The sequence below is a fragment of the Aptenodytes forsteri genome, unplaced genomic scaffold (assembly GCF_000699145.1).
Source record: "Aptenodytes forsteri isolate BGI_AS27 unplaced genomic scaffold, ASM69914v1 Scaffold216, whole genome shotgun sequence".
NCBI classification, from domain to species: Eukaryota; Metazoa; Chordata; class Aves; order Sphenisciformes; family Spheniscidae; genus Aptenodytes; species Aptenodytes forsteri.
In genome coordinates, this window is record NW_008796114.1 from 1,802,170 (window position 1) to 1,829,257 (window position 27,088).

Consider the following 27,088-nt stretch of genomic DNA (forward strand, 5'->3'; position numbering starts at 1 on the left):
AGGCTGGACGGGGCTCTGAGCAACCTGATCTAGTTGAAGATGTCCCTGCCCACGGCAGGGGGGTTGGACTAGATGGCCTTTAGAGGTCCCTTCCAACCCAAACTATTCTATGATTCTATGAATGTGCGTGTGTGCCTGGGGGTCTAGAGAGTGAGGACATGCGTGTTTTCACTAGTGAACTTCGGTCCTGATCAGCTGGAGAGGTGAAAAGGGACTTGGCAGTCTACACTTATGTTTTCTGTGAGTCCAGGTAGTGCTATATAAGGATGTTGTTGAAGTGGAAGCCCTTATAAGAACAGTGCATTAAGGGATGTTAAGTATTCTCTACCAAAAGAGCCTGATATAGATCTAGGATAGGATACGTGAGGGCATTAGTATTTTATTATTCTAGCAAAGAACAAGTCAAAAATCTCATTATCGCTTCTTTAATCCTCTCCCCAAAAGAAAACTTTTACATGAGATTTACTTCCTTAGAAAGTGTCTTCTTAAAACCAACTTCCTTAGTAAGTACTAAAATCAGAGCATGCAATGAAGTCAGCACATATTAGCTGACAGGCAGTAACATACTCTGAGCCTTCTTAATGCAAAAAAAAAAAAAGTTACCTTAAAATGTTTCAGTGTAAACTTGTAAAATAGTAGGAGAATTCCAGAACAAAGGGAACTAGCAATGGGACGGCAGCAAGTAAGAGAATCACAGAAAATTATTACTGTTTTCCTTCTGGCTCCATCAATTTTGAACTCTTTGCTTCAACGCAAAGACTGGTGGGTAAAATTACTCTTCTCAGAGTGGAGAAATGTGCATTTGAACCTTTTCAGAAGGAACTGAATCCAGATCTCGCATCTCTTCCGTGAGTGCTCTTATTTCTATTTCTCACTCTGTTGTATAAAAGGCTATGGCCACCTTGTTTACTTTCTGCTCTACAGTGAAGTTGGCTATCTTTCCCCAAGCAGAACAGGTTAAAACACCACAATGAATTGCAGCCTCTCATACGGCACTTCACTGAACGAGACTGGCTCAAGAGAAGCAGATTATCAGTCACTATATTTTTATGTTTCCTACTGCTTGACGTGCAACGTAAGTGTCGTCACCACATCACCCTAGCATGAGTCCCAGTTAAAGGTACTTAACTGTCCTGTAGTACAGCAAAGTTTTTCAACTAGCAGTCTGTTGACAGTTGAAACTCTCAGAGCTTAGATTTTTTAAAAAATACATTAACTAGGTCAGAAAATAATTTGCTTTAACATTAATATCTTCACTAGATTTCAAAAGTCCAGTTAAGCTCATCAAGGGTGGAAACAATAAAGCGTTAATACAGAGGAAGTGCTAGCAGAATCCATTATTTACACCCCATGTCTTGCAGCCTTGCCCACAGCAGTTACTCTTGAAAGCAAACTAGAATGCCTAAGGATTCCTAGCTCTATGACATTTTACATGGGAACAACAGTTACTGTGGAAACAGACCATGTTTCCCTTTCAAATAATTCCTTCTAAGTGATAAAATAGTAAACTACTGAAATAGAGTTTGTTTTTTTCTTGAAGGAAAGCAAACCTCAGGCAGAGCAAAACCCTAAAGGACTGTGGCAGGATGAGGTACCTAAAACTTCTGAGGATTTAGAAAGTGTTAATTCAAATTACTTTACTTCTTTTAGCATTACTATACTCTGCATGCCTACACATGTGGAAGTGGGTTGAAGACTAAAGTAATGTAGTGCATATAAAAATGCTCAAGATAAGCATAGCTTTCAAACAAAATGAACACAGTTAAGGGGTTTCAGTTCAATAAGAACTTTAAAATCATACGAAAGAAATAAAAAAGAAATTTAAAAAAATCAAGTTGTAAACTAAGGACTGATGTACAAACTACTGCAGATCTCACTCTTTGCCACCTGTTCAAATGTTCCACTAACCCTTGAAAAACAAAGCGCCTTGGCTATTGATGAAAATAGTGGGTAACTGCCTCATACGTGCCATAAAGTAAAGGATGTTTAAACATTCATTCTGAGCTGCTGATGCATTGTAACGCTTGTGTTTATCTACGCCCTCTAAACGTGACTGAAATTTTTCAAGCAGTGTAACAGCAGGCCAACAGGGTAACCAAAACCTAAAGAAACACTCCAAAACCTGTATCGTTTTATATGGATTTTTCCAATCCACATTACTCTTGTGCTTGCATGTAAGAACAAAACATACTAACATTCTGCTTCCAACAGCAATCAACATCAGATGCACAGGAAAGTGTAAACTCCAGTCATGTTTATTTTTCTTTTTCTCCTTTTTAAGTATTCACAGTTGCAGCAATGAGTTCCAGTTTGACTACACCTGTATGAGAAGATAAGTTCTTGTTTGTCCTAAACGCAGCACCCAGTAATTTCTGATGCCTCTTCCTTCAAGGACCTTGCTCAAAAACAAAGAACAATCCTTCCTCATTCACCTTCTCAGATGCCACTCGTGTTTCTACAGCATTCTGCCACATCTCCCTTCACTCGTCTCATAGTCTACAAAGTTGGTCCTCATACAAAATCCAGTTGACATTTTATGGTCCCTCCTTACCTCCATATCCTCTGAAGATGGATCTACATACAGGACAACATTGAAGAGTTATACTAGAACAAGAATTAGGATTCCCCTTTTGTTTTTTTTTTATCCCTTTCCTGATGATTTCTAATATTCACATTGGTTTTAGGCTGCTACTACTAGGCACTGAAGTGGTATCTTAAAAATACATTAGAAATCTCTTTTCTGCATAATAGGTAATCCAGAGCCCATCCTTTAATAGTTTAAACTATCACTGAAATTTTTGCCCAACTGCATCCATTTGCATTTGTTGGAACTGAACTCCATCTTGACTTGTAACTACAAGTCTTTCAGAAAACTGAAATTGAATTTTAATTGACATTTGAATTTTCAAATTTGAAATTGAACTCACTTGTAATTCTCAGTCCTTCAGCAAATCTGGCCCTCACTTTTGAAGTGTCAACTTTTTTGTGTTTGTTTTGTTTTGTTTTTTAAATAGATGCTATCCCTGTGCGGTGGCCATCCAAGAACGTTGCCTGTCTCTTGGAAACGTTCTATTCTTCTTATTTATTTTATTCAAGCTTCTTCACTTTATAGTATTTGATTTTTAAAGAGTGAAGCGAGAGAAAAGTGAATTTTCAGAGTTTTATTTCGTCTGCATGGATGTTGACTCTAAATACATTGTAGTCATTGTTAGGGAGCAGGTCTTCAGCAGTAGTATATTAAATTAGTATTTTGAGCTGGTCAATACCAAGTGAATTTGCTTCTCCTCCTTTGGGTTCCCACAAATAAATCACTTATGGTATGCAAAAATACACATACGCATTTAGCATGCAAGTGTTGGCATCATGTGTCTACATATGATTCATCACATAAATGTGAAAGCAACCAAGTCTTACAGCATGACTGTTTTCCTGCTCATGCAAGCTCTGTCATTACCTTTAACAAATCAAGATTACAGTCACCACCCTAGCTGGCAGCTGCAAATATAGCCCTAGTCTTATGATCTCCTCCTGGCTGGAAATTTCAGTTCATAGAGGCTTCTCAGTTACTTGTGTTCCAGTTACCTTGTTTATTGATACAATTTACAACTGCTTTTTAAATAACATAGCAAATATTTGTAAGCCAAAGCTACTTAACATGATGGCATGAGTACAACACCACTGCCATCTGAGAGTCAGGAAGGAAGCACTTCAGATCTCAGTTCTAATGGACTTCTATGTTGTTGACACAGACACCCAAGCCTACATACTCCAAACTGTATATGAAGCAAACTTCTAGCCAGTTTACACAAGGTTGCTACTGCTGTCAGGAAGAACCTGCACTATAATGAACAGCACCTTGTTGAGGTGTCTCCAGCTTTTAGGGTCTGTCATAGGAAAAAAGATAGCAATATACACTCCTGAGGTTTTCAGGCAGAATAAAGGAATTAAAGGTATTCTAGCTCTGCTGCACTCAATGTGTTATGATGTACGTGATTCACCACGTGTAGAAGCCTGAAAACAGATTTTGTACTTAAACACAAACTTAAACCTGAAAATGATTAATCTTTTGACTTTTGCTGGTCCTCAAATAAATATGACCTTGTCAGCAATGCCATATTTTGCTCTTAATTGAGACACTTTTGGAAGTCCTGCCACCACAAGCATGTGAAGATTTTAGACCACTTGTGCAAACTATGGCATAAACCAAACACACTTTATAAAGTAATTTGATACACAGTTTGCCTGTGTAAACCACAACTCTGTGTGAATCATGTCATTCCTCTTCCATGTCCCCAGCATTACTGTGGTCTTTTTGGAGAAGGGCCTCTGACAATTCTTAGCTTGTATCTTTACCCCAATTCGTAAAAACGTATTTCATTCCAGAGTTTTTAAAACTGACAGGCAACGTATCATTTGCTACACTTGCCCATGTCACATTTCAGGAAGGACTGGAAACCCTAAAGGAGGAGAAAATATGGCACAGATCCTGTTGCTACCATGCCTAGCCATACTCAGGTTTCCAGATGTTCTTGTGAGAATTTAAGACATATTAGAAAAGAATTGATAAGTTTCTTAACCTGTCAACAGGAGAGAACTCCTATGATGTCTTCACTGTCAGATATGGAAGATTGTGCCTGATGTATTGCCTTTCATAGCTTTTCAACAGGTTGCGAAGTTAGACACAGAACATTTTCTGAGGTATGTGATAGCCTTTCATACCCTTCAGAAGGGTCGACAGTCAGGATTTAGCTTCAGTTGTGCAGTTCTCCTTCTGACTCCCAGGAAGATGTAGTTCCCCTTCTCCCTGACTGGGGAAGCTATCCACTGAAGTACAGCAAAGCTGTATACAAACTAGGAAATTAACAAACAAAAACTATACTTAGTGACAATCATGACTGCATCAGGATATACACATCCAACCCAAACCTTAAAAGCAAAGAAATAAAGAGGGGAAAGACTGCTGTATTCCACCACACTTTTCTGTTGCCTAGGCACTGTTGATAACACACTCTGAAAGGCTTTCACTTCCACCTTTGGGGGGGGAAGGGGGGGGGGGAACCCAAACCACCTGTGCTTTAATATTAGCTACAAAAGAAAGTTCAGCACTTACTTTCACACATTTCATGCATGTTAACTTATATTGCCTTAACACTAGAAACAGTTTACTTGATTGTGTTTGAGTGCAAATCTAATGGTGATAGACTACTGTCTTATCTTTTAGAAATGGCAGTGAAAGCCTTTGGAGTGTGATACCAAACAGCATTGTAGGCAGTATGAAAGTGGAAATGAATAGAGAAGTCCTTCCCTCTAACTTTGTATTTCTATACTTTAGAGTGGGTGGATGGAGGGAGTGTAACCCAATGCAATCTTAAACAACACTAAATATAGCTCTGTCTGTTAATACTGGTTAAGTAAAATACCTATTAGATTTACCAAAATCTTTCATTTTCTTCTTGGTGAGCAGAAGGGATGGCTAGATTATGGCTTGAGCACTACCCAAAGTTTCCATAGTATTCTAACATCCCGACTGCTCTGGAGCAACAACCCACTAGTTAGATCAGCTGGTAACTTGCAATAATGTGGTTTACTATGCCAGGCAGACATTTAACTTTCAGGAAAAAAATTACCATGTGCCAAAATTATTCTTGTCTGATCTCTGGCTAAAGATTGTGCATGTTCAAAATCCAATCAGTATCATAGAGACTGGAATAGATCTGGCTACAGTCTATGACCTCTATAGGAGCTATCAAGCAATTTGGAGGGACTGGGAGGAAAGGAAAATAAATTATTTAGTTTAGAGCTGCATCTAGTATTTTAGAATTCCTTCTGTAAGGAAAATCAATTCTCAAGAAGTAATGTTTTAATTCATCACAATGTGAAATTAATTTAGAGAAAGAAAAAAAAAAATACCTCAACTCACAGATGAAATAGGTTCATCCATGAACTTAGTTAAATCAGATATTCTTCCCAGATGGGAATTATCCTCTGTCCTCACAGCTACTGAAAACAGACTAGGCTTTTATTCTCCATTTTACCATATGATCATCTTCAAGAAACACTTTACCAAATAGCATTTTCCAACCTCAGAAATTATTTTAAAGTGTTTTTCAGCTCAAACGTTTACAATGATTTTGACATTGAGTAGGAGTTGTCTGAAGTAATACCTCAGAGAAGGAGTTTTCTGAGAAAAGGAGATATATCAACTCTGGAGCTGAAAGGAGGTTTCATCGCACCGTGTATCTCACATGACATTCACTAGGTTGAGACTAGAAACTAAAGAATTAGAGCCTTTCTGGAATTTGTTGCACATCTGTGATGAGACTTTCCTTTCAGCATGAGATAATCATTGCAATTACACCTGCAATTGCCAATTTTACTTCCAAGAAACAGTGGCCTTGAGATCTCCGATCAAGCATGTTGTAAACATTATCCAATGTCCTTTACTTCGCAACTTTCCTCTAACAGGCCTCCTTCTGCAGTTCCAAAAATCTAAGCCTCATGATGGACATGATTTGCAATATGTCATAATTACCAGGATAATTATCTCCAGCTCAGAATCAGAAACACTATTTTTTTAATCTCATTTTTATAACTGCCAGTACAGATTGAATTGTGTATGCACTTAGGGCAGTCAGTGTTTCACTATATAGCATGTGCATGCTTGGAGTTTGAAGGCAGCTCAATTACTCTGAATGGGGCCTGAGGGATTCTTAAATGAACTATAGTTTTCACTTTTGAGAAGCTGCTTCTCACATTTTTTCCCTGGACTTGAGTAACACATCAACATGCTTCCAACCTTGTCTGTGACATATCCTAAGGCAGCTGCTTTAAGCTAGATTCTTTTAAATCTACATGTATTTTGGCGATTTGCTTGACACTGTGTTTTCTTCCTGATGCAAGAATCCTGAGAAAGAAAGCTTCTACCCGCACAACCACAACAACTATTTTTCTATGCAGATTTAAGGGGTTTTTTGTACTTCTAAAGAATCACCTGCTAGAAATAAAGGTGCAATATTAATGGCTCACAGCATTAATTTCCCTCTCCCTTCCTTCCTACCTCACCTTTCCAAGTCACAAAGCAATTCTAATCTGTTCTCAGTAGAAAGGCGGCTGATCTAAACTGGTGATAAGCCACCCCAAAACCTTTAAAAACTACTAAACACACACATGCATAGATGTACCTAACAATTTTGTTTAGCTAGATCAGGCAAATTTTGTTTTAACAAAGAGATTATTTTATCCTTACTTGTTTTCAAATAAAGATGTGACAACAGTTTAGAAGACAGAGGATTACCAAGGGTGTAGTTAAGACTTTCCACCTAAAGCCTTACTTTTACATGTCTGAGTAGCAGATATCAGGTGTAAAAGTACTGTGCAAACAAGGACAGGCACTTACTTCTTCACTTGAACACAGGATGACATGGTACAGTGAATACTTATGTAGAAGTCACAGAAGTGAATACACTATTGAAATAGCTTCTGGTGCACTAGAATTTAAGTTACCTCTAGGACTCCTTACAACTGTATCTTCAGTAGATCAAGAATATGAAAATATAGATCCTGAAGTTTTGAAAAAATGCTCTAATAACCAACTTTACTTTCTATTGCCACTTCCGGTAACGTATTTCTTTATGGAATGACTTGTACAGGTATCTGGGTTTCTCAAGCCCTTTTTTTTCTTAAGTCTGCAACATTCCTATACGATTGTGCATCCTGAAGCAACTCTCTGATAGACTTGGGAAAAAACACAAAGTTAAGACAATGTATTGGGCTGGACTGTTCCCCAGAAAATACTCTTAGACTTTCCAAGAAAAGCAGAAATGGCCTTCTAGAGAGAAAACACTGCTCCTCCCTGTTTCTAAGGAGGTAGCAGCATGGATAAAGCAGCCAAAAGATTCTTCACTGCAAGAAAAGCAAAGGCAAAAACATTTTTACCTTAGTACAAGCAGTAGTAACTACCTTCTCTGCACTGCTAATTGCACAGCAATTACAATTGCTGATGCAGGAAACAACAGTGGTACAGTTGCTGATTTTACACAGCACTTTTTGTTAGAAATTCAGCTAATCCACAGATTAACACACAAGCCACAATAAAGGCCGAATCAAAATTCTTGGAGCTCTACCAAGGTTAGATTAAGTAACTGACAAAAACCCATGATCTTCAGTGGTAAAAGTAAAATCTTGACTGAGAAAGCCAGAGCAAATACAACTGTAGGAGGTTTCCTTGCTCGCAGTTCCACTTCCATCTTAGTCACATCCTTATATCAGACAAGAAGGACCTACACAGCTTTCTACCTTTGTAAGTTTTGTTTTCCTGCTTACACGCTTCCTAACATAAGCATCTCTGAAGTTAGATGAGCATTCACTCTTAATTCCAGGAAGCTTAGCAGAGACTGAGTTATCTTCCACAGAAGTATTAACTTTATTTCCTATGCTTTCTGAGATGAAGACTTCATTCAAGGTATTAAGGCTTTACGCTGCCCCTTCAGCAGCTGAATTTCTTTGTAAGGGAGAATGTATAACCAAAAGATTGCAAGTGCCACCTGCAAAGGATATAATACACTTTTTCCTCAGGAAAAACATGCAGCCTTTTTACAATCTCCTAAAGTTTTCTGCAAAAAGAGAAGTAATTCCATCCTTTGAGTGAAGAGGGTTAACCACTTCATGCTAATTCTGATCATATAGAATGAATAATCGAGAGCCGTCAGATAGAAGACTAGCAAGTGTCAGGCTGCCTTCCAAGGAAAAGGATATGGAGGAAAGAAGTACTCCTTGGCCACTTTTGCCAATGTATTATGGGACTTGGTTTACTTTCTGTGCAAACATGCATTGTTTCTGCCTGGTTACTAATGAGTGAGACATATTTCTGATGTCTAATATTTCTGCTATTTATTTCTATTCCTCAAAGAATAGATATGCCCAACTGGACTTCCACGCATCCTCTACAATCTCTGAAAATATTCTCTGTATCCAGTGAGGGAGAACAGCATTGAGAAATATAACTTCAGAAGAATTAAATTTGATTTACATGAGGAGACTTTCATTCAACTGCCTTGATAGGAACCTTGTATATTTATCAGATAAAGCCTGGTTTCACTACAATCTGTTTTTCCATCACTTCTGAAAAAGAGAAAGAATGAGGCATTGTCCTTAAAAGCCAAGCAAAAAATTCCCCTAGTATAGCTGTTCAGAAAAAACTCCATATCCAGGGAAAACAAAATATATTTAGCAGTTTCTTCTTTATCTAGTCAAAGAAAAAAAATCTTCTCTGGGGAAGAGATGGTCAATCTCTCATTTATACCATCTGGAGACAAGTCCTGGGAATTCTTTCTGATGGCTGACGCTAACTCAGAACAAAGATGAGGTCTTTCGGAGGCCTAATTGTAAAGACTGACATACACGAATGAGACTTTCATTTGCTTCTTTGTGCTATCATGTAACATGAAGGGATTACAAAATTCGGTATAGTCAGAAAGGACGAATCCCAGCGCAACATGTTAGATATTAAACTGAACAATAATGGAGGATAAGTAGCAATTTTAGATTTGGCTAAGCACAACTGCCTGTATCAGGAATTACAAGAAAATATAAACAGGAATAAAGTCTTTTACAATGTAGGTGTCCGTATCTGGTGGTGAAATCAAGAAACATGTAAAGTTATTTGAATCTCAAAGTTTGTAGCTTACTCTTTTCATACTTGAGAATTTCTGTATCTTAGTGATTGTCAAAGGCATGAAGCAAATTATTTAAGACAAGGTTTTCTTGATCTTAGCCTCATTTTGTCATTCTCTAGCATGACCATCTCCCCCCTTATAATCTGTAGATGATTATAAAATTAAATAATTTGAATGAGAGATGACTGGGCAATTGAAATATTCTAATTACGCACAGAGCCTATAACATACTTCTGCTTATATGTAATTATATATCTGTGACTCTGTATACATACAAATATGCACTTTACACACAAAAAACAGTGTACCGCCTGATGTGTGTTTCTTCTAGCCTGCAAGACAAAGATTACTGATCATAGCTGAAAAGGTTACCTGGATTTGGGCTCTGTTTCCAGCTGTTATATTAGATATTGTCCAGCATGCTTCCTTTTTGATAGATTCTTTTGGGCTGCTTAGCAAGTGCAGTAAACTCTGCAGTGCTGAACAATTCAGAATTACCTGAATACAAAAGGAAAAAAAAAACAACAACCAAACAAACCACACCTTAGAGGAAATTTAGGATAAAGAATCACAGGAACAAGGAATACAATGTCTTCAGAATCTAAAAAGCATATCCCATCAGATGATCCCAAAAAGTTTAAAAAAAAAATCAAACAGAACAAAAACCCAGCAAGAACTAAGAAATAAATGTTTGCAGGAAAGCTAATGAGCAAAACAACTGAGTAATTCAGGTACGAGATCATGCCTTCATTATGATTTCAGTGTGGCCTGAACACAAGAAGATACTAAGCCCATTACGACCAAACAAAAATAAGATGACAGTATTTTCCTGTTGTCTTGTTTTCTGTATTTTTGTATACTTTGAAGCTCCAACTACTTCTGCTTTCCGCATCAGCTGGCACAGTGGGGCAGACTGTTGCCAGTGTTGTGGCACCCAAAATCTCACCAGACAGAACGTGACAGGCCTTCGATGGCCCTACCATGGCACACCATTCAGCATAAAATTCAGCCTAAGAGGCAGACTTGCTTTAAACAAACCAGAAAAAAACCCAAACCTCAAAGGGTATTGCACAGCTATATACAAATCCCAGACATAGCTATGTAAGAATCACCAGCAGTTCAGGACTGAACAGGAAAACTATGAAAACTACCACATGTTTTGAGGCAACTAGCATCATCAATCCTTCACTTTCAAACTTCAAAAGGAACAAGAGGAGGTGTTTGTGAATAGGTTACCACAACTAACAGAAAGATGAACTGCAGTACAACACAAGAAAAAGTCAATTCATACCTGGGTCTGGATATCATCTCCTGTGACGATGTTCCCAACAGCTCGTAAGGCAGGAGATACAACTTTGTAGTCGTTGTGCCTAAAATTACCAAGGAAAGATCTAAGTGTTAACCACCCTGAAGCATCGCCATCTTTACATCCTCAAAGAAGGAACATCCATCAGCCAGGGGAAAACTTCCCTGCTAAGCCTGACTATCTCACTATCTGAATCAAAACATTCTGATTTTAAACTACTGGTAAGTCTTTCTAGGGTTTCTAAATATTTAGGCATTTAGATATCATTCAGCAGCATAAAAATAAAATATGAGATTAAAAGAATACAAATACTTCAGAGTATAGGCATCCTTGGGAGGGAAAAAGTAGTCAGCTTTAATTATGAAACACACTTAATGTAGCACCCACAAAGGCAAAGAATGAGACAGAAGAACACAGATAGAAGCTGTGTGTTTAACCCATACAGCTATTTGATCATCTTCTGTCATCTTATGCATCCCCCCATCATCACTGTTAAATGAGGATTGGAATAGGGGAGGTGAAGTAGGGATTTTTTTTCTCAAACGAAAACACTTCTTTATAAAAAGGTACCTTAGATAATACATTCTATTTGTTAATCCAGCATCAGATTTGCTTTACTCTTAAAAGCCTTAATAGTCTTTTTTATTTACATCACTGAAAACCATTATTTCTTGTTCTTAGGTAACTGAATGCTCCACGTCCTGAAGAAATGGCTCTGAACAAGGCCAGTTTCCCTGACCCCAACTCCCACAGCTACACTTTACTGCCCAAAGTGCGCATATACTCTTCTACAGTAAGGATTTAGGAAATTATTTACATTTCAAGTCCCTGGTACTGTCAGTTCTAGTAAATTTTACTATTTCTTACATTTCTACCTTTTATATCCTTCAGCAATTTCACTGGTAGGTAATTATAACATGGACTTCAATGGCACAGAGAAAATTCCAGTATATATCATGGATTTTATAAAAATGCAGCTGTTAGGTGCAGGAAAAAAATCTCTTAAGAAATAGCAAAACTAGTACAAGAGAAGTTCCATTGTTTCTGTTACTCATGACAAATAGAGAAGACTGAACAGAGGCAGGTAAAATTAAAACTCAAATCTTGCTTTTTGGAAATTACATTTCAAGACATATCTAATTAAACTTCCTATTGCTGGAACCTTGATTTTAGGAAAAAGAGTGGATAGTACATTTGCTCAGAACAAATTTCTTACATCAGCAATTCCACAAGTCTTCTGCAGACTCCTGCATCAATCACAGCCTGGATTTTATCATTGGGGCCATCAGACAAATAAGACAAAGCCCAGCAGGCATCAGCTAATACATCTGTATCATTGACAAAGAGCAGCCAGGAAAGCACACTAAGACAAGGTGAAACCTGTAAGACATTAAGAGGAGATACATACATTGTACAGTTAAAAGGGCCAGAAGATCTATTAACATGTCAGTTAATTTTGTATGTGACATTATAGGACTAGGCACTGGCATCTCAAGGTTCAATACTCAGAAAATTTCAGACCTAGGTAGCACTTCCGTGCAGGGCTGTAGCCACACAAGTACAGAGGAGCATGTCAGCAGAAAAGCACTATGAGAATTCTTCAGCCTCTACAGTACAATGTCTGGCAACTTAAACTCATACTTGTCCGCTAAGATGTGCCGTACTTTGCACTACAGCAGCCAAGATGTACAGAGTTTTGTTCCGCTGTGGGATGGTCATCTCCAGTACAGGAACAGTAAAAAAGAGCTAGGAGGCAGCTATATTAGAACAGGCGTTGTGAATGTCTGCCCAAAGGACTAAATACATTCAAAAACTTCATCTGTAAGAAGCCCATACATTGTTTCAGAGACATCCTGAAATACTTCTACTATTTAGCTTAAGTTTCACCACCCTTACTGCTCATTTGGCTACCACCACCTCACAACGCATTTGCTTTCAAACATCTCTTACCTTGGCAAAATCTGGAGGAGGATTTTTCCCTCTGCAGAGGTTGGATAGAGCCCATACAGCATTTCGGGTCATAGTGAGACGGTTCTGTTTTGAAAGCAATCTGAAACAAACCAACAAAAAATTTTAACCTTTGCTTTTGAAAAAATGAAAGCCAGGTAACCCTGTAGGGTCAACTGCATGAATCATTAAAATAAACTCAGGCCTACATTTTAACATACACCAGGGCAAAATATGCTAGATTTTTTCTCTATAAAAATACACCCGGAGAAAAATCATGCTTGATGGCTGGATACTAACACACATGCTAGACACATGAATCCTAGTATCCCGACAAGAACAATAACCATTACACTAGAAGTGTGTTCATTTAATTGCTTAGATACTGATGTGGCAGATTAACAGCCAAAAGGTGCAGGAACTGTGACAAAACTACTCTAAGTAGAAGGATGTGCAGGTAGTTTTGGAAAGTACTCTCTTCAGTGAGCTGCATTTTTACGTCAGCCTCAGACTATCAGCCCCACTTTTACACTTTTGTATGTTAACTAGTGAAGGAGAATAAAACTTATCCTCAGAAAACATGTATAATCAGCTTTTGGGTTTCTCAAACATTCAAGACAGTCACGTATCTCGCAGCAAGCACCGTTTACAGACTTTCTATGCACACTGGCTCCAGTCCCGGCATACGAGAGCCTTGCCCACTGGGTTCTTGTTAGAACATGATTCTACAGACCACCCCAAACCAGTCTCTTCCTGCCGTTGTTAAGGGGTGGCATCCACACACCAGCTGCAGGGTTCAACTTCTACTCCGTTAGACACAGGAAGCGCAATGATGTGATGAACTGTAATACTGACACCTTCATGAGATCTGTATATCAAAACTGCCCTCTCACATTAGGACTAACACTCTGACCAAAGCTGCGCCAGCCACTGTTACACTGTGACTCCCCTTATGTGAGATCAATCTGAGCACTGACAAAGATGTCCGTGGAGTTGGTTAATTAAGTCAAACACAGTGTGAAGCCTCTAAACAAGGCATTTTCCTGACAACTTAGAAATTACCAGCCATAGTGCTCTTTGGCCTAGAAAGAATGCGGTAAGGCAAGACCTAGTTTTTCCACAACTGTAACAACTCAGTTTCTTTTTCTCATAGCCATCCCACACTGTACAATGCCTTTATGAGAGCACTGGAGAACTCCACTGCCGCAAACAGAGTTTGCAAAGGACAGAGACTGAGTAATCCTAATTTGGACATGACTAGACAAGATGGTGTCACTGTTTCAGCAGTAATATGGTCCTTCAGCAGAGGACCATCAAGATAATTAGCAGAATAGAGAAACGACACACAACGGGAGGGTTAGACTGGATTTGTTCAGCCTTAGAAGGAGACTGTGTAAGGGGAGATGTAACTGCTGCCTACAACAGTTTAACAGGTGGATACAGAAAAGAGGAAGCCAGATCCTTCTCGAAGGTGCATAGTGACAGGACAAGAGGCAACTGTCACAAGGTAAAACATAGAAAATTCTGATTCAGTATCAGAACGTTGTTTTTCACCATGCCATGGTCAAATACTGCAACAGATTGCCCCAGGTGGTTACAGAATCTACCTTTGATGTTCCAAATTTGACTGGTTAAGTACTTGAGCAATCTAATCTGATCTCACCTGCTATGAAGAAAGGCTTTGACTAGATGACCTCCCAGAGGTGCCTTTCAACTTAAATTATTCTATGACACTATAATAATCCCAGGCATCCACCCACTTTGTAGAATAAAATAGTTCCAGCTTAGCTGCTCCTAAAACACGTTTCCATTTTAGCTCCATTACAAAAGTAGTTCAGGAGCCCCCATTAAAAAGTCTGATTAGTCCACAATAAAAAAAACATTATTATTCTTCAAGGTAAAAAACGAACTTCAGTCTTACCAGACACTCAAGCAAAATTCTGGAAAATATATTAAAACAGACTTACTGCAATAAAGGGGGCAGGATATTACAGTCCAATACATAGTCTCTGCACATAGTGCTGTCTCCAGCAATGTTGCCAAGAGCCCATACTGCCTGCAATGAAAACCAGAATAATAATTGCTTTTATTCTCACAATTCAACCAGTTTAGTGTATGTATTAGAGTGGGAGATACTCTGTTCTCACTGTTAGATCCTGGACAATGTATAGAAGGGGAATGCATTCTGTTTGAGTATTACATATATACACCCAAGCTCATTATATGATTCAGGAATATTTACACACATCTAAGAGGAATATCAAAACAGCCAACATGTATGTCTCCAAAGACTTCGCAGGCAGACATAACCTTGCTCTGTCCACAATAGAAGAGATGAGCTTATCTCCTCAGGCTTATTAACATACTAATAATACACTCCTCCTGGTTGAGAGCTGGTTCAAGTCCAGATGTTCATAGCACACGTCAAGCAAGTTTGTATCTACCCAAAAATGTTTGTGAGGAACAGCCTGTATTAGTATTTCCTAAGAAGCCATAAAAGCATGCGTTGTTTACACAGTCATATTAAGAATGCTGACACCAACTAAGATGAAAATGAGAATCTATAAGCAAGATAAACCAATAATCAGAATCAAAGAGTTCAGATGGGCATTGGCATATATTCTTTAAGAGAAAACTATACAAAGACAGAACCAGTGTTGCCTATTAAGACATATGCATGGCAAAATGGAAGGTATTTTCTCCCTTGGACGTCAGTACTACTGTAACCCTTCCTTTTGAGAAGAAAAGATCTAAAATACCAGAAGATAATTAAAGAAGCATGAAATCCATCTTCTGTAATATGGTGAGAATAAAAGATTTGTTTTTGATTTATACGTTTCGTCAAGTGGTATTTTTTGATATCACTGTCCACTAGTATGAGAGCTATAACTAAAAAAAATTACAAGTAGTCTATATGAAGTATAAAAGCCATTTTTATGAATTCCATGTAATTTATAGACAATATTTTGTCACACAAGAAAGTGTATGAAACTCACATTTGCTATTTATTTCAAGTTAGCAGAGGGCTAAGTGTCATATCAAATAGATACGTGTATCTCTTATTTGCTAAGACGCATACAATGTCTACACAACCACTGGAAATACTTCCAATACCGCACATAGAGGACAATAGCAATCCTGTTTATCAGGGACAGCAGCTGAATGTCCTCCCCAAATTTCTCTTCAGTTGAAGACTATGTATTTATTTGCAGCAAAATGTGTTACAGTGCATAACTATTTCTCCAACTGAACGTACATAAGTTCCCCACACAAAATAAACATGTTTTTCTCTCCACATCTCTACTTGAAATAAATTACTCCTCTAAAAAAATTGACAGAATAAGCCAAATTTGTTACCTAAAGGAAATTCTCGGACATTCTGAAATAAACTTATTTATTCATTATCAATATAATGTCAATTCATTTGTTGCATTAGATTTCTACTATAACATGTTTTTAAATGGTGGCAAAAAGATGCTACTTTAAAAAACAGACTCCAACCACTCTAGAGGCCCAAAACCACTAGCAAATCCTGCAAAGTTAATACAGCTAAAACCACATGTATATACAAAATGTAGATACAGATGTCAGCTTGCTAGATACAAAATAAAGAGACTCCTCTGTACCAGTATTACCAATAACACCATAGATAGATCCATCGGAAGTCCCTAAACTGCAAGTTGTTAAGAGACTAGGAGACTATTCTCGGGAAGGATTAGTTTGTTTTGTTCTCCTACTGCTTTCCAGGCTTCTGCTGTGAGCCACAGTCAGAGACAGGGCACCAGGCTATACTGATCTTTGCTGTGAAACAGTACAGCCATCACTACGCAATGTCCCCCCAAAACTGATCTTCATCATGAAAACTTACTTTTCTTTCCAATTCTTATTATTTTACAACTGTTGTGACAACAGTTTGTGTGAAATAAAAGTATAACCTTGGGTCTGGCAGCCTCATGGACTCAAGACAGAGAAGGCAGCTACTGGAAAAATTTAGCTTAAGAGACAGAACGTATGCCACCTCCTGCAAAATGTCATTCATATTAGAACTGTAAGAAGCCATGCTCATTGCTCACTGCAATGCTTGTATTTCTGCAGCAATGAGAAGCCCGAGGAATGAATCAAAGATTTCAGCTGGTTCTAAATAAGCTTGTGGATCTTCTAAAAATGTTTAAGGGTGAAAAAGGTTAGAATTTGCAGTAATTTCCTTTTATTGAACACGTGGGTAACTTGGGACACAATTTCCTTGTCTGGACACCCTTACACACATTAAAACACCCCTGGAAGCCGTATTTCACTTGCCCGTGGACTTTGTTTCTGCCATTATTGCAAAAATCTATTTTTAGGGTTGACAACAGTGATAATCACTTAATCCAAGAATCCATTCTGACCCTGAATGACAGACTGGTTTTGCAACAGCAAATCCCACATCAAAAAGTCTGACCAGAGAAGTCAAATAGCATCTCTACTGCTTTCCCACTCTTGATTTTTTTATGGCAAGAGAAGTCTGGCCAAGTAGTCTGATACCACAGGACCTTGTAAGAGAGGATGTTGCAAGAATTCCTTGTAATGCTAATGACTGATACAATACAAGATGCAAAGAAATTGAAGTATCTTTAGAAAAGTACGCAAGGTTTCATTCAACAAGGTAGATGTCTTTCCTTAAGGAATTACTTCAGCTCTTCAGATAAGTGAGGAACATAAGTCAAGCTCATTTAAACTCTTCTCGTCAGACACTGCTATAAATACAAAGCTCTGTCATGGTTCCTACAGACAACATGTGAACAATGACAAGTGTGTTCAGGGTTTATTTGTCTAAATAATGTTCAATGATTTCCATTGGTTCTTTTGTGCACTCCTCAAGATGCAAATGGCTTGCCTGCCATAACATTTTGGCCTCATTCTACACATCCCAAATGTTTTTATCTTCTTTTCTGGATAGTTGCAGAGGTAAAAGGATATTTAATTCCATTAGATTTCAGAGTTTATTAAATCAAAAATATATTTGACTCTCAAAAAAATTCCATTTCAGTACTTTCCAATACCTACATCCAGACCTGAAGATGAAAAGAACCTGTAATTTGCAGATTTGTAGTCTGACTTGTTAACCAACATCTTGGTTAAAGTTGCGTGTAAACTGAAAATGCAAATGCTGCCTTGTCAGTTGACAGCATCTGTTTATATACACCTGTATAAATTTCCATGTACTGCTAATAGTGGAGTAGGGATTGTTGCACATCTCCAGTTTATTTTACTCATTATTAACCTCCAGTGTTTTTTCCAGCAGTGGACAACTTCAGTAGTCAGTAACAGTAAAGTGCAAGTTTTGTAGAGTACTGTTAAGCCATATGGTGCCTTCTGTGAATAATCCATGTGCTTTCTGGCAACCCTCCACTTTCCCCTGGGTTCTGAAGGCCATTATTTCATTAGGCCTTTGGATATTTAAACCAAGTGCTAAACCAACCACCAACAGTGTGTAGAGTCTGTGCCTCTTGGTGGAGAAGTATTATGAAGTGAGAATCAACACTTTCTCTACTTTTGGCCGCTGACTTGGGAAATGGATGTAATGCTGGGATGAGGACTGTGAAGATTAGCTTTCATACAAGTGTGATTGGGTAAGTGGACACAAGGAAGGATACCAGAAGGCCAAATTCCTAGGAGATGACTTCTAGTATGCCCCAACACAGAAAACACCTTTCTTTCAGTGGCTGGGGTGGTCATAGTTCCTTATTTCTCACATCTCATCCACCCAAACAGAGAAAGCAGCTCATACTCATGCCTCAACTGTTTTTCCTGATTTTGATTACTAAGACCTAGTTAGTAGGACTGCTGAAGTAAAAGCCAAACAGAACTTGGACACCAGACTCACAGGTCACCTTTGCCAAACAAATGATGGTTACCAAAAGGAATAACAATACAACTAGAAATGGAAAAATACTGAGGGAAAAACATGTGGGTTGCTTTAGCTGAAAACACAGATGTTCCCAAAGGAGAACACGGCAGCTGGGGATGCTCCTGCTACCGGCTGTCCAGCAGAGCACAATGACACATATCTGTCACCGTGAGATGATCTCAATCATCTCAGGGAGCGTAATGCCTTGCATGGTTTTTGAAGGAAATTCAATGTTCATCAAGGAAACCCAAGTTGACATCTGGGTTTTCAATACCTCAGCAAGGGCACTCAGGAGAGAACTGCAGCTAAGACACTGCTGAAGCTAGATCAACCTTAAGCACGTCTAAAGGGCTTTGATGGAGTCCTTCACTATAAATAATTTCAGGCTGACATATCTAAATTTCTAGATGTCTTTTGGAAGAAAAAATTGTGGTAAGTGGAAGAAGGCTAGGACATATGCCACTGACTAAATCTAAAAATCAGTACACCAAAACCAGAAATAGGCTGGGAGGGGAGGGAGATGTAGCCAAAGAGTTTTTCATAAATAATGGAGATGTAGCTTCTGTAATAAACTCCGTCTCTTTGATGGGAAAAATGGATGCCAAATGGTTTGACCACTGATCACAGGGAATAGCTGAGAAAGACTGATATACAATGCAAACAATGAAAGAGTTAAAGGATGGTAGGGTAATTAAATGTCAGCATGCTTTGCTTAATGTGAAACAGATCTTGTAAAAAGACACAAGATATAATTTCATTAAAATACATGTTGTTAAATAAACATAGTTATAAAGATTCCCTCACATTGACTTCTATAAAACCGCTGATTTAGAATCACACCAGACTCAGAAACTAGCATATGCAAAAGAAACAGTGCAACACGTTAGATTAAAATTGGCTTATAAATATGAAAAAACTGCTGAAAAAAATCACGATCAGATAGGGTAAACTGGTATCTGTTCCTGAGCCACTGCTAAGGAAAGTCTGAAATAAAAGATAAATTCAATGGTGTAAGTCTGTAAGACTTACTCTAAGACAAAAACAGTGGATAATGATTAGCCAGTAAGCCAAATTAAAGTAATATTAAATACGAATTGTTTTTTAATTTATGCTATGAAACATATACAAAATTATATTACCACTTACATTTCCTGCTACAGAATTACTATCCCACTTAGCATAATAAATGGCTTACTAAACACAGCCTTCAGTATTTCTTTTTCTCTTCATCCTTTACTATATGGTCGTAGGGCTAGGTTTTGGCCTATCTGCCCTGAACATGTAGTTATATTTTCTGTATTTTCCTGTATTTTTGTAATTTGTTGCAAAGGTAGCAGGAGTTCTTGCAAATAATAATCTTCACAGTACTACTGAGAGAGAAAATAAGAATCATCATTTTACAGGGGAGAAAATTACGGTCAAATATCTTCCAGCTTCAGAAATCCAGCCTGAGAAGCCCAGATCTGCCCAAAACACAGACCTAACTACAAAAGTCACTTGCAAAAGTGCTGAGTTGTCCTCAATTACAAAACAAAATGCAAATATTTTGCATTGAGCATTCAAAAAACACAGAACTAGTATCTACTTACTGAAAACTGATATAAGCAAACTGTCCAGCATCGGACACTAAGCAGTAGATACATTTATCTCAGAAAGCTGCAATTGCCTTAATCGTAAGAATCTCTTCCCTTTTCTCTCCTTCATTCACTACGTGTTCCAACTTTAACAAACAGGGCCACAGTGTGACAAATAAAAGCCTCCTTTACTACCCGCTGATCTGTTACCAGGGCAACAATCTGTACATACACTAAATGAGACCAGAGTCATCTGGAAAAATACTATGCAATTGTGTACTAATGCCATCCTGTAATGCAGAAGTACAATAGCTAACATTTAAGTGCCTAATGCTTTTAATTTTTGTTTTAGTAGATATTATGGTGAAGTGTTTGGGTTTTTTAAAAGCTGTCAGAAAAAACAATTTATTTCATGTTGGCCTGCCTTAAACCCAAAATCAGCTGTGAGCAGGGCTGCAATCTCTAGACCTGCAAGAAACCCACCATCAAAAGGTGTAGGTAACACTTCGCAGTGGCACATTTTCCTTCTTTAGCATAGCTTACTACAGAGCAATTCATAACTGGTATTTGAAGACTTACTGGTAATAGAGAGATCATGGATTCAGCACCTGAATTACATAGAAAAATATTTTCCAGTAGTTATAACCCACTCTGCCGGCCTGCAATCTGAACTCTAACATGTCAGCAGTTTATTAGGAGGCAGAGGGGGATGGAGACAGATAAACTACTTAACTGTGGCCCCTAAGCTCTTCTGTTAATTCACATGTCTTAAGGCTGAAGGCTGCACAACTCATTCTAAACAGGTTCGCTCTTCCCACCTGCTCTCTGAACATCAGCAGGGATGATAACAACCACCTAATAAAAAAACCAAGTTAGCTCTTGCACAGAAGATCGTTAGGACCAGAAAAATGGAGTAGCCCTTACCAGACTCAAAGCACCAATCATACTGCAGAAACAGCACTGTTATAAGTGATGGCTGAATTTGGAAAGTAATGCTAGCATTTTCAAATTCGTTTTACCCCAGAAAAAACAAACTCTAAAAAGCATCATATAGCTAAGTCTGGATGGATTTTCACGTGGGCAGAACATAGCATTTATGTGCCATTTTGGCAATCTCCCTATCACATTTCTAGTTTCTACAACAACAAAGACTCATTTCCTCAAAGAAAGCTAAAAAAAATGGACAAAAAAAATACTTATTTCCTTTAATATAATTTTCTCAAGCACCTGAATTCAATTTCTCTTAAAAAACCTTTTCCAGAATAATTCAGCCTGGGACAGACCATTGAAAATGGAAAGTTGCAGAGTAGAAGAACTAGAAAGCTATAAGCAACTGTGAAAACAAAACAAAAAAAATCTGTCTTGTGGCAAATGTTAGGCACCTTTAAGTACAGGTGGTACATTTTGAGCCAGCTATAAGAGAGAAAGGCAAGTTACACAAAGCAATCCAATGCTCATGAGTTGGGACTCCTCCAATCATGCATCTCAATACAGCCAAACGCAAGGTCAGACATCTAGGAACAGAGAAGAGAGATCACTTACAGGATGGAGAACTGAACCCTGGTAGTCAGTGATTCTGAAAAGAACAACGGATCATATTGGATAATCAGCTTAACCTGAGCTCACAGCGAGCTTCTGTGGCAGAGTCCACAAAGACATCTTGGATATTTACACACCAAAGTACCAAGTAGAAGTGAAATTGAGGTACTATCTCTGCAAACAGCATTGCTGGAAGAGTGCTACTGGAATTGTCCAGTGCCTGTAATTTCACCACCGCAAAAAGATATTGAAACAAAGAAACATTCAGAAAAGGGTCACCAAAAAACAAACCAACCACCACAGAAATACCCTCACAGTGAGAATTCAGAGCTTAATTTCATTTACTCAAGAAAAGCTTAAGCTATGGCCTGTAAGTAGCTATAAGAAAAAACAGAGAGCTTACTAATTGAGTAGACAATGAAACAAAAGCAAATACCTGGACCCAAAGCTAGTCAAATTTGTACAGTAAAGGTACATACTTTCAAGCTAGGATTGAGATTAACTGAAACTCTATTTGTTAACATGATTAATATTTCATCACCCTAAGTCTTCAAAGCAAGATTATATGTCTGAAATACATTCTCGTTCAAACACAAGTTATGGACCTCATGCGGAAATTACTGAGTCAAATGTTTGGTCTGTGCTTTACACGGATCCCTTCGGGCCTTAAAGAATATTCATCTACTCTGTAAGGAACGTAGAGAACAAACCATGATTTCCACTCATGCTTTATCTTCAGGAGAAACAAGCATGAACTTTCCATCTCTAAAGCAATTTTTTTAAACAAGGCTTCTTGAATTCCTCAATACACAGAAAAATATTAACCCATTAGAGATCAAAATGCATTACCCCATTGGCTGTGGTTAAATAAATCATTTCCAAAAAAAGAAAAATACAATACTTGCTTAGATATCTTAACACATAGTAGGTAGAAAGGAACTGTTGTGCAAAACTGCCAAACACTACGTTTCCTCTAAAGGCTTTCTTACAGGATAGCCTTGCTCCTTTCTGGGGAAGGGGAGGGAAAAAAAAAACAACCAACCAACCAACACAAACAAAACCCAACCCCACAAACCACCACACATACACACAAAAATCCCAACGCCGTTCTTAATCTTTACCTGTTCCTGTACATCTTCAAACTCTGAACTAAGCAGCTCTATGAAGATGGGGACGGCTCCTGCTTGGATCACTATTCGAGTCTGAAGGGAATTTCCCGAGGCAATATTTGTCAGCACCCATGCAGCTTCAAACTGGAAAACGAAATACAAAAAAAGTTTACTAGAAGCCTTCTGTGCCACACCAAAAATGAAGACTAAATGTCTTTAAAAGACAGAAAGAATTGGCGTAGGGAAAGCATGAGATATTACTAATTAACACAGACAATTCGCAAAGTAAGAAACAAAGAGTTAAGAGTTATTCATATCACTTGAAATCAAAATTTGCAGAAGTTCCTTATGAGAACAAGATCAGGTTTGCTGTGGCTTTTCAAATACTATTTTTTGCTATGCAATTGTATCACCTTTGGTCTGTTCTACTGCCTTTCCTTACTGGCTAAGAACCAATACACAAAAAATGCGTCTTCCCACAAGACATCTGATACCTGCATTCACTGAATCAGCAATGATATTCCTCAAGATGCACGAAGAGAGACAATATCAACATTATTTGACAAAACTTGATGGATAAAAAGCAAATAAAAGCCATTAAAAAAACCAAACAGGAAAGGAGATTAAAAAAAAAAACCCAAACCAAAAACAACTTTGAAACAGGAAAGGAGATTAAAAAAAAACCCAAACCAAAAACAACTTTGTGATCACAATCTGGTAGAACTCTGCAACTATGGCAAAGTACTCCTCTCCAACTCTGGTGATCAGTATTGCTGCCAAGAGTTATTAGCGTATGATGTTTTTATTCAAGACTTGAAGCAAAACCTGAGATCCTGAATTAACACTTCGCATCTTTTGTTTTAACTGGTTTTGTAATTTATTTTTATTTTAATCTCAACTTGCAAAAGTATTAACTTTTTAAGTTGAAATGCAAATTTTAACACTACTGATACAGACCTCAGAAGATATAGATTCTAGAAATCTAGATTTTGGTAGATTTCTGCATGTTTTTCAGTCCAAAAATTATTACACTACACTAGCAAATTTAAATCCTATCAGATACATTCAGAATCCAGAGAACAAAGAGACTGCCAAAAGTTGAATGAAAAGGCAAAATCCAACGAACAACAAAAATGGGAAGTTGTATGCTATAAATGACCGATTTTGACATTACTAATGAATTTTATTAAACTGATGTTGATCCAGCAGTATTCCAGTGAAAATCCTGACATACTTTAAAGACTAGCTATCTCTGAAGACCAGCAAGGACTTATATTTAGGATTTAATCATAAAAGCAACTCCTGCTAAGGAGACGTACAGAATCCTGAAATTTTAGGATTTTCATAAAAGCAACTCCTGCTAAGGAGACGTACAGAATCCTGAAATGGGCCTGAAATAAGAATTCAACAATTAAGCCTAGGCATGTAAGGCTTTTAATTTTTAAGTGTTATTAATTATTAAAGACTTCAGTTTTAGAAATACAATTAACCCTGCCCTCCTGACCAACTAAAGGAGAAATTATCTTCTGGTAAGATGTGATCAGAATAAGCGATTCCAAAATACATCACTGTAATACACAAAGAGTATGGGCTGCAATAAAGCAGAAACACACAATGTCAAAACTGCAAGACTCATTGTTAATGAACTAGAAGCAAAACGTTCAGGCCAGAGCTTAAGGCCAACATAAAAAGCACTTGCTTTCCTGTAATTTTACTTTCTCTGAAGTGAGTATCCAGTGTTTTGTGATACAGTATAACAGGATTATTAGTCATCTTTCAGTCACAGAGGTTTCTTACTCATATTTTAGAACTTGCCCTTTGGCTTCCTAATGGATGCCACCAGGTTGAACTATTCACAACTCACACTCATACTCTCTCCAGTCACATACCCATAATGGAGAAGAAACACCATGTATAAACAGATTAATCAAATTTAAGACCAAATAGCAGGTACTTCTTGCTCAAATCTGTTCTTCAAATATTTCTAAAATAAGTTTTGACTATGAGCTAATCATAAGATCTCCCCATCTTTTGTGGAACGAAGTTCTGTTAAACTGAGCTCTTCCCAACATCTAACTAGAATCAAGGGTGAATTAGATGATGCCCTTGTGTGAGCACCACTTAACATTTCAGATGATATAAGTTACAGAAAGGTTAGCTGAGTGACAGTTTCTCTCCTCCCACTGTGGACACCTGATGCTCCAGGATGTATAAACTAAGGAACAGCCACATGCAAATGGCAAAGGATAGAAAACCAAAACACTTTATGATAAAGTTAATTAACAGGAAGAAAACCTCATTCAAGGGATGATCTTGGTATCTGTGTGGTACTGGTTTGGGTTTGGTTTTTTTTTTTAAGATTTCTCTCTCCATCACAAAAAGATTTTGCACATGAGACAAATTTACTTGTTCACATATGGTTTAAGTGATCATGGAGAAGAGGGGAGCTTTTTTACGTCTTGAAATTGCCTGAGTAAAAAACTGGACAGAGGAATTCCAGACAAATTAGGCCTTCCTACCACTGATACCAGAAGCCCAGTTTTTACCGGATATTCTATTGACAACACAGAAGAAAAATGGAGCATAAAGTCACATAAAGTTCCCAGTCCATCAACATGGAAGAGTTTCCATATTCAATCCACCATACAAGTACCTATAGTATCTGAGCAAAAAAATACTTCAGTGTTTCCAGAATGAGTTGAAAATCCTTTCCTTCTACAGCTAGGCTAGAGAATGCCTAGAACGGCAAGCCCAAAAATCTATGTCTGTGCCAAGCAACACTTTTGGAAACACTAACAGAGTAAAAACAAATATTAAAAAGTGAAGTCAAGAGGAACTTCCTAACTGATCACAGCAAAATGTTCTACCTGCAGACCCTGAACTGCCAAGCAGGCAGACAGATTTGGCAAGATGAAGGAAAATTAACCAGTTGGAATGGAATATCAAGAGCAATGTACTCGGGTTTATATTTTCAATGTTTTGTTACAAACTCTTTAGGAGAAGCTTCGAATTTTCAACTTTGACTGATTTTTGCTCTTTCCGTGTAAAAAAATCAATACAATACATGCTACCCCAGTAAGGCCATGAGAATTTGACTCAGTCTACGATTGCTTTTGAAGTTTTTTTTAAACTGAAGATGTATCTGCATTTGATGAAGTATCCTCTACCCTTATCTTCTCTTCCTATTCAAATATGTCCTTCAAATATTAGGAGATGGTTTCCCTTTATCTGCCTGTCTTAGGCTTCCATGCTAGAGCCCTATGAGTAATAGGAGGCATTCCGTTTTTTTTATATCAGATCACTTACAAACTTTCCACTGGAGTTGCAAACCAATAAACTGGCTTAAATCCGATACATACACTTAGTTACTGTCCACAGACCCCTCAAAGGTAGCTAACAGACCTTTGGAATTTTGTGGATATCAATTTGAAAAGTAATTCCTTTAAATGATACCTGTTCTCTAATGTGTAAGAAAAAATGTATCAATTTTTTGCACATCTCCACTCACCAAAATTTGGATTGGCATTAACATGGCATTAACAAATTTCTTGTCCTATGCATTTTGAAAGAACATTGATTCTAACCTATATATTGTATTTAATGGTTACCTGTTAACATTTTTTTCTTTTACTAGGTGATTCGTTTCTTTCATTTTCTACTAGCCCAGAAGAAAGAACTCTGGCCAGAAAAAAGGACAGCTGGAAATGAGACAAAGCTCCAAGAAGCAAGTCCAAGACAAATTAACCATCATTGTAGCAGACACAATTTAGTTTTCAAAACCAAAGCAAGTAAGTTTCAAGGTTTCTATGTTTATCATTATGGATTGCAATAATAATTATAAACTTTAATTTAATCAAAAATTTAAGTAATAATTCTGAAGATTATAAACTGTCCTCAATTAATACAAAAAAAGACAAACACTAAAGTTTAGTTTAATAGCTTTTCATCTGTTGAGGTCCAAATTTCAAACTCTGTTTTTGTTACATGACAAAGTGTGAAGACCCCATCCTAGCAATCACATAACGCAACTCAGACCTCTCTCTCTCTCA

General features: G+C 37.7%; 1 protein-coding gene across 2 annotated transcripts in view; it reads right to left on the bottom strand.

The window, feature by feature from the left end:
* The window catches only part of KPNA1 (karyopherin subunit alpha 1), a 52,342-nt gene that overhangs the window by 19,405 nt on the left and 5,849 nt on the right, over window positions 1-27,088 (bottom strand). For both annotated transcript variants that reach the window (XM_009287103.1, XM_009287102.1), the window contains exons 5-10: window positions 23,052-23,183; window positions 14,895-14,983; window positions 12,931-13,030; window positions 12,197-12,360; window positions 10,966-11,044; window positions 10,047-10,172 (exon numbers count right to left, since the gene is read on the bottom strand). In XM_009287103.1, the coding sequence (XP_009285378.1) occupies window positions 10,047-10,172; window positions 10,966-11,044; window positions 12,197-12,360; window positions 12,931-13,030; window positions 14,895-14,983; window positions 23,052-23,183 (690 nt within the window). The remainder of the gene's footprint in view (window positions 1-10,046; window positions 10,173-10,965; window positions 11,045-12,196; window positions 12,361-12,930; window positions 13,031-14,894; window positions 14,984-23,051; window positions 23,184-27,088) is intronic.